At 39.6% G+C, this 8,202-nt stretch overlaps 1 protein-coding gene across 1 annotated transcript in view; it reads left to right on the forward strand.

The window, feature by feature from the left end:
• Positions 1 to 8,177, forward strand: part of LOC119883037 (protein furry homolog) — a 46,881-nt gene extending 38,704 nt beyond the window's left edge. The window contains 10 exon segments of the mRNA XM_038693503.1: positions 1,170 to 1,370; positions 2,535 to 2,684; positions 3,516 to 3,679; positions 3,763 to 3,970; positions 4,315 to 4,464; positions 4,555 to 4,653; positions 4,746 to 4,829; positions 6,203 to 6,313; positions 6,419 to 6,624; positions 6,722 to 8,177. Coding sequence (XP_038549431.1) covers positions 1,170 to 1,370; positions 2,535 to 2,684; positions 3,516 to 3,679; positions 3,763 to 3,970; positions 4,315 to 4,464; positions 4,555 to 4,653; positions 4,746 to 4,829; positions 6,203 to 6,313; positions 6,419 to 6,624; positions 6,722 to 6,980 — 1,632 coding nt within the window. The 3' untranslated portion in view covers positions 6,981 to 8,177.
• The last annotated feature ends 25 nt before the right edge of the window (positions 8,178 to 8,202 follow it).

Below are 8,202 nucleotides of genomic sequence, written 5' to 3' on the forward strand. Positions count from 1 at the left end.
AAAGTTGACAAAAATTCAGATAAGAATTCAGAGTACGGGCCAGGTGCTCGGTACACTATAACGAAGAGATTTGGTTGCAGTGATTTCCAACTGCGAAAGACCAAGAACAAGGCTTTCAAATGAGTTATAATTTAGTTTAGGTTTAGAGCTGATTAGTAGGGTAAAGTCGAAGATAGCTGCAACTCCACCTCCTCGGCCTGTGCCTCGAGGAATGTGAGTATTAATATGACTGGGAGGGGTGGATTCATTTAGGCTAACATATTCTCCATCACCCAGCCAGGTTTCAGTAAGACTAAATAAATGAATATCATAATCTGATATTAGTTCATTTACTAGTACACCTTTAGAAGAGAGAGATCTGATGTTTAAGAGTCCACATTTAACTCTCGTATTAGTTTGCACTATTGCTCTTGTGGTTTTAATTTTTATGAGGTTTTTATGCACAGCTCCTCTTCTGTTTACCTTTTTAAATAATTTCAATGGTTGGGGGGCAGACACCGTCACTATAGGATTTTCACTAAGTAACTCCTGAAATGGAGGAGCAGAGAAGTGTGTTAGACTGCGACTCTGCGTAGGGTTTTGGGTGGGTAACTGCTGAATTAGAAGGGCAGAGAAGTGTGTTAAACTGCGACTCTGCCTCCTGGTCTCAACTCTGGGTTGTCATGGATTTGGTCCACTAATAAACTTGGCCAGATTTCTAGAAATGAGAGCTGCTCCTTCCCATCTACCAGTGGTAGATATTAAGATAATCACCTTGGGAAGTCTCTATTGTTTGATCTGTTGATGACATGTGGAGCTTTGGTGGATTGTGGAAGTTGGCTGACTCCTCCATAGTCATGCCCAGTTGAAAAGTCAGTCAGGGGTGTAAAACCTTTACATATTTAAAGTGTGAAAATATTAGGGTGTGACTTTTCTGCGAGTCTACCAGCATTTTGGCTATTTTGGTAGTGGTTTGGGGAAGGGCTCACAGCACTGTGTTAAGCTTCAGTATTCCTTTCATTCTTAGCCTTCAGTGAAAGAGGTTGCCCCCTCCTTGGACCTGCACAGCATGGTTGTGTGAATGTTTGTGTTCAGTGTGTGTGTGTGTGTGTATGCATGTGTTTGCATTAGAGAGGAAATTGTGATGCACTTATTAGTACTTGGTAACTCAAGGATGTTCTCTGTTGCAGGGAGAGACTATGGACAACTTCAACTGGGGTGTGCGCAGACGCTCCATGGACAGTCTGGACCGTGGTGACCTGCAGCCCCTGGAGGAGAGTCAGCTGTCTAGCAGCATGCCCAGCCTCAGCAAAATCACCCATGAAGACTCAGATGAGTCGTCTGAGGAAGATTCCCTCACCGCCAGCCAGATACTCTCCCACTCCCAGCTTGTAAGTTCACCTTTGTTTGTATGCCAATAAATTAATGTCATAATGAAGCGAAAACCTAGCTGTTGAAGCCCACTAGAATCAGAAAATTATACCTATCACAGGGTATGTGGAGGCCTTGAAAAGTGTAAAACTATTATTATTATAATTAGTTTTCTCTAAAAAAGGTTTAGGAGGTATTTAAAATCTACAGTAGCTAGGAAGTTAATCTTCTAATGATTTTTGCAAAAACTTAAATGAACTTGAATTTTTCATTTTCATTTGTTAATCCATCCATTTTCTGCTGCTTAGCTGGGTCCAGGTCATGTTAATTTAATCATCATCATTAGGTAATTCCTCATGATAGGTTATGTCGTTACTGGAATATACTGTTGTGAAGTACTGAAATAAATGTTATATAATAATAACTAATTCTAATTAACAAATTCTGTGTCTACTGTTTTTTATCATACTTTAGTACTTTGGGCAGTAAGATCGTGAAACGGGTATTAAATTCTATGTGGTATTAAAAAGATCTTTAAAAGGTCTAAAGTTTAACTTGCTGAACCCAGCAGAAACCTTTTATCAGTATCATGACATTGATTTCAACCATAATCCTAAAAGAAAATGTGCAGAAGAAATTTATTTAGGTAATTCAGGGGATACATTCTTTCCCTCTCTGACCCTCCATTAGTTTTCCTCTTGTGCCACTCTCAGGTTATTGCTATCTTTGTACACAAGATAATTTAATTTGCTGAGCACATTCACAATCCCAAGGGGATAAAGCCACAGGACCACATTTTAAAAGTTCCAAAAATTACAGAATTTCGTCCAAAACAAATTGTAACATTGCTGGTGCCAGGGATGATGCAACTATTGCATCATCATTTGTCTTGTTTACATCATCTTTCTGTAATTGCATGACCACTCGTTCTCATACAGTATTAGTTCAAGTTTGTGGAAACTGTGGTGGGAGATGGAATGCCCATGTGTCCATGCAGCTGTCATCCCACTCGTCTCTTGACCCCGATTTGTCAGCCACTCTACCACTGTCAGTGCTTACAGGCAGTTCAGGAATGTTGTAACTGTTGCAATGTTACAGTTTTCAGTCCAGTGTCTAGACATCCGTTTTTTCCCCCACTGTTTTTCAGTGAATATTCCAACAACTTTGACTTTGTCTCTTTACAGACTGTCAACCTCTCTCCAACTGCAGAGATCAGTAACATGGACTCTTCCTCTTCCTCTGCCTTTTTTGATACAACTTCAGCTGACTCAACACCTCTGAACACCAAAAATCCTAGTTTCGATGTCCAACTGCCAGAGGACTCGAAGCAGCGGGTGAATAAGGGCTTTAGGGTGTCTGAGATTCTGGGAACTACTAACTCCTATCGCAACTCCATACTAGAGTTCTTTACTAATTTTGCTAAATAGGAGCTATTCTGTCTGCATCCGTATCTGAAATGTCTTGGATGTTGTATGTGCTTCGGGTTTAGTCTATGTTAAGTGTTAGTCTGTGATGCTGTGACTTGTCTACATTTCCTCTCTTCAGAGTAGAGCATGAAAGGGTTTTTTCTTATATGATTTCAGTAACTGCATGCTAAAGGAGAATGAACTAAAACCTGGAAACAGGCTAATCATTACACTTAGGGCATGTTGGCTAGTTTGTGCCTTATTTTAATTGTGGCAGAGGTTGTCTGGGGATCTTAGGCTATATATTTTTTTTAATAAGTCTCTTTCTTTCTGTCTGTCTGTTTAAGGCAATGTGTATACCTATTGCTTCTGTGTGGGTGGCTCTAAGCAGCAACTAAAAACTCATGGCATGTGGGAGGTCAAGAAAGGTTTACACATTGCCTGTCCCAAAACATGAGTGTGCAAGGCCACAATGCTGGCTGAATTCAAGTATTTTATATATGTTTAATTGGCACAATTTATGCACACTAAATTTACCAAATTAAAGAAAACATCACAAGGAGTGCCCATAGGGTCCCGTGCCAAGGTTAGTGTATCCATTTTACCCACAACATTATCTGTTTAATAATTAAGTATAACAGAGGGAACACGTTTCAGTTAATAATAACCTTTACTGCATGCTGCCTCAGTATTTGTTCATGACTGTAGTTAATTTAGCCAGTTACTGAGAAAGCATGTGTCCCTCTTGCTTTCTTTTAGTATGAGGTGTGCCAAGAAGATGAAGAAACCAATGTCCATGAGGATGACTTATCTCTCTCCATCAGTGAACTGCCCCCTGAATTTCACCGGGGGGACGATTTGACAATGGACATGGTTCACATCGATTACAGAGAAGAATTGGATCTTGACAGTTGCTTACCCAGGTACCTACTCACAGCTTTTCTCAATAATAACTATAGTTACAAAAAAATGGCATTGGTAATAAAATGGCTTTATGTCCACTCAGTCTTGCCGAGGAGGAGAGAGACGACATGCTGGAGTCCCGTTCTTCACCGCCACCGTCACCCTTCTTCTCCGCGATCCTTGCAGCTTTCCAACCAGCAGTATGCGATGATGCGGAGGAGGCTTGGCGAAGTCATATCAACCAGCTTGTGTCTGACACAGATGGATCTTGTGCAGTCTATACTTTTCATGTATTTTCTTCACTATTTCAGGTATTACAGCATGGTCTTGTAGCTAGCATAGACCTAAATTCCATTAACAGTGTGCCTGGTCAAAGAGAATAATTAAACTGAAAGGATTACAGGATTAGTTGTCTGGCTGATTAACGTTTAGAGACAGAGGCTTCCTTTCAGCAGAGGTCTGATTAATTACAAATGGAGGGCACTTGGTAGATGCTTTCAGCTTGAAAACATTCATTAATCAGATGTTGTTCACTTCACTGACCACAGCTGACGGGAGAATTTCAGGAAAAACATAATAATGACAGAATGTAAGTACCATGATGTTATATCGACTCTGAGAGTATCACAACCAGCCCGTTGTTTTTGCTTTGCAGAGTATCCAGACCAAATTTTGTTCGTTGACCTGTGACGTTGTGAGTTATCTCGATGATAGCCTGAGAGGATTAGGATCAAAACTCTTGAGGTCCTCTCAGATGCTGACATCATGCTCAGAATGCCCAACACTCTTTATTGATGCAGACACAGTGAGTAACCTTTTCCAATTTCTACTTTTAACAGTACGACATGTTAGTGATAGTTGAACAGATTCAACAACAAAACTCTTACTTTCACAGATTATGACTTATGGACTTCTGGAAAAAATGAAATTCAGTGTGTTGGAACTTCACGAGTATCTTGATACTTACAACAACAGAAAGGATGCTGCTCTCACTGTAAGGAGATTTAATATAGTGCTTTTCAGTCTGAATGGCTATATGTTGTCACTGAGTTGTTTACATTGTTATGTTATCTCTGTCACCCACAGTGGTTGAGCAACTGTAAGGCCACCTTTCCCAAGAGTGCTGGGGGTACCGTGATAACGTGTCAACCGGCAGAGCATGAGGAAAAGGTAAAACCTTATTCTTCAAGAATTCAAGCAATAACTAACATGCTATTATATCAATTAAACAATAATGTAAAATACAGGTTTGGTATTTTTTGTGGTTTAGCTAATGCATTCAGCCAGTATGCAAACATACAAAAGGTTGTATAATTTTAAAGAAAATCATTGTTTATTATGTAAGAATGGAATACTAAAGATTCCACTTCAACTGACCTTTTACTGTACTTTCTGCATTACGAATACTGTGTGATACTGTAGCTCTGTGAGTGTTACCTCTCATTTTCTTCCACTATGTAAATGTCAAGTTTCTGACAACCTTGAGTTGCCGCACGTCACGATGATTATCTCATTCCAGTGTGCATTGTGATTATTTTCAGCTCTGCTGGGCATGGGAGCAAGTTCTCTTAAGTTGCATTTGATCTAGCAGTAAACAATTCCGCTCACTCCATTAATTGAGGAAAGGAAACAGCTAAATGGAAAGTTTTGCTGTTAAAACTTGGTAGTTAATAGCTAAGAGATTCCCACCAAAGTGAGTGCAGTTGTGCTAATTAATAGGCAAAATTGTTGCTTGGCTTGTTTCAATTGGCTTTTTAATTAAAGGTACCCTGTGGAGTTTTCTTGTAAACAAACAAAAGTTATGTTTACATTCAGTGTTACTCAGTCTACTATTTTAAATCCAGTATTGTATACATTCATGTTTAAGAGCATGCAGTCTTCTTTTTCCCTTTCTCAGTTAGCTAATTGCTGCATATCTTGGCGTGTTACTGGAATAATGTGACACCATTGGTAGGGCTATGTAATGTGTCACCTGCATGCTCGCGTATATGTGCACGGGATAACGGGAACCCGCTTGTACAAAAGCACCTCAGTAGCGGTTCTAGAGGTAAAAAAAACTCCACAGGGAACCTTTAATTCATGCTGACTACCAGCTGTCCTTTCTGTTCTAAATTACACATACATCGACCTTCACTTTTCCTCCTCTCTGCATGCCAATAAAATTATCTCTGCTAATACTTTTCACCCACATTTAAATGGAAATAATCAGGAACTGCATGCCCTTCTTTTGATTCTCTGTTTTCCTTACTTCTTTTCTGTCCTGTAACATGCTTGCTTTGTAGCAAATGGAATTTCTGGCTGTAAGTTGTTGTTTTTAAATGGTCTTTTTTGTTAAAGTTTGCCTTACTGTAATCCCATTTTCAGCACTTGTAATGTTGTATGTATAACTGCTGCAGGTTTGACATGTATTTACAAGTAGTTCCACAGTAGTTATATGTGAGTTATTATCCACCAAATGCAGAACTCTGAAAATACCATATAAAGTATAAAGTAAGCCCAAAGAAAACTCATTTTGCTAACAACCAATTTGCTCTTATTTTCAGCAACTGGAGCTCTGTCAAAGACTCTACAAACTCCACTTTCAGCTGTTGCTGCTTTTTCAGTCCTACTGTAAGCTGATTGAACAAGTCCATGCAATAAGCTCTATTCCCGAGGTAGGTACATCGTGCATTTGCTTGTCCTCTCTTTTTTTGGAACCATGACACCCACCCTCTAATCCACGTCCCTGTTTAATAATATGAATCTCTCTCAACCTTTAGCTGACAAATATGTCCAGGGAGCTAAATGAGTTGAAGAGTAACCTGAGGGTAGCAGCAGCCTCTGTGACAAGTGAGGAGATTGCTGCCTGTGAGAGTTCCTGCTTTGAGCCCACCTTCAGCTCCTCTGAGGCTGCTGTGCAGGCCATCCTTGAGTGTCTGAAGAACAACGAGTTTCTGACGGCCATCCGCCATATTCGTGAGTGCAGGTGAGAAAAGAAAAGGGCTGTTTTTTCTGTACATGTATAGCTGTCAAAAAATGCACCCAGTCAGATGCATAACATTTTTTCTTCTTTTTTTTTGCAGAGCAATGTGGCCTAACGACATCTTTGGCAGCCACTCTGAGGATGAGGTCCAGACCTTACTCAACATCTTCTTCAGACATCAAACTTTAGGTCAGACAGGAACTTTTGCTTTGGTGGGCTCAAAAAAGGACCTGACAGAAATCTCTGTTAAGTTGATGGAACTTAACCGAGAGATTCGGGACACGATCCGGCGAGCCCAAGGCTACCGAGCCATCACAGCTTTCCTCCCAGACTCTAGGGTTTTAGGCTCAACTCTTTGATGGCGGTCTAGCAGCATGTGACACCCACTTCTGCTCAGCCCCCTGTCCCACGCCTAGCCTCTGGTCCTGTCTGGGGTTGCTGCTATCGTCACTGTGGTTAACAAACCCTCTGCTCTCTCCTGGGAATAACCAAACCCTCTTTCCTCTTCTCCTCTTCTTGCTCAGAGCACATCAGAATGTCATGAAGTCAGATCTTCAGATGTGCAGCAATACTGGCGTTTTTTTTTAGAAAGATGAGAGACTATGCTGTTTCAAAGAAACTTAGGCTTTTATTGCACTAATAATAGAAATTGTCACAAAGCGACCACTTGCTACTGAGGTCAAAAACTTTCACATTTAACAAATGACATACCAAAGCTATAAGTGATTCTCTTTCAGTTATGTTGTTTTAAATGTCAAGGGAAAATGTGCAATCCTTTACGGTGTGGAAGACTTTTACTGTATCCTGAAAGAATGTATTTGAGTATCATAGCATTTGAAAATATGAACACTGTTAGTACAGAAAAAGGGAGGCTTTATTACTTGGTTAAAGTCGTGCATCTTTGTGTGTGTGTGTGTGTGTGTGTGTGTGTGTGTGTGTGTGTGTGTGTGTGTGGGGGGGTTGTTCGAGTGTGTGATATAAACCTGACGACCATCAAAGATGGAAATATGGATACTGAATTATACAAATTGTTCACACTTAACTACTTTGACATGCTGCAAAACTACTGCAATGTCTCCCAAACCTACACTAGATGCTGCTGTGTGGGTTATCTGTTACTTAAAACATATTACTGTAATTTTAATTGTATAGCTTTTAGCAATTAGGTAAGTTATTTATATTATTTGCTAGAGAAAGATTTATCAGACTAGATTTATAGAAAACAGATATTTTGTTTCATCTGTTAAACCTGCCAAGCTTACAAACTCTATGTACTACAAAGTGTAATAGTAATGTTTATGAACAAAGACAGAAACTATTTTAACTGAATAAATGTACATAGTGCAGTGGGGCTTTGCTTAGACTCATAAGATTGTATTTTTATGAACTTACAATTTGAGTTGCATTTAGAGTGAAAGAGAAAGCTACATTTGTAAATCTTCCACAAGAACTGTTGTTGTAGCCTTGTAAATACTACTGCCTTTGCAATGTACTGTACTTTGGTGTTCTGTACACTTATGTAACAAGAAAAATAAAACTTACATTTGTTAACTGTGGTTTCATTTTGTGATTTGTGTAATA

This window comes from Micropterus salmoides, unplaced genomic scaffold (assembly GCF_014851395.1).
Source record: "Micropterus salmoides isolate LMB-PRFRI ecotype aquatic unplaced genomic scaffold, ASM1485139v1 Ms_hic_scaffold_3, whole genome shotgun sequence".
Taxonomy (NCBI): domain Eukaryota; kingdom Metazoa; phylum Chordata; class Actinopteri; order Centrarchiformes; family Centrarchidae; genus Micropterus; species Micropterus salmoides.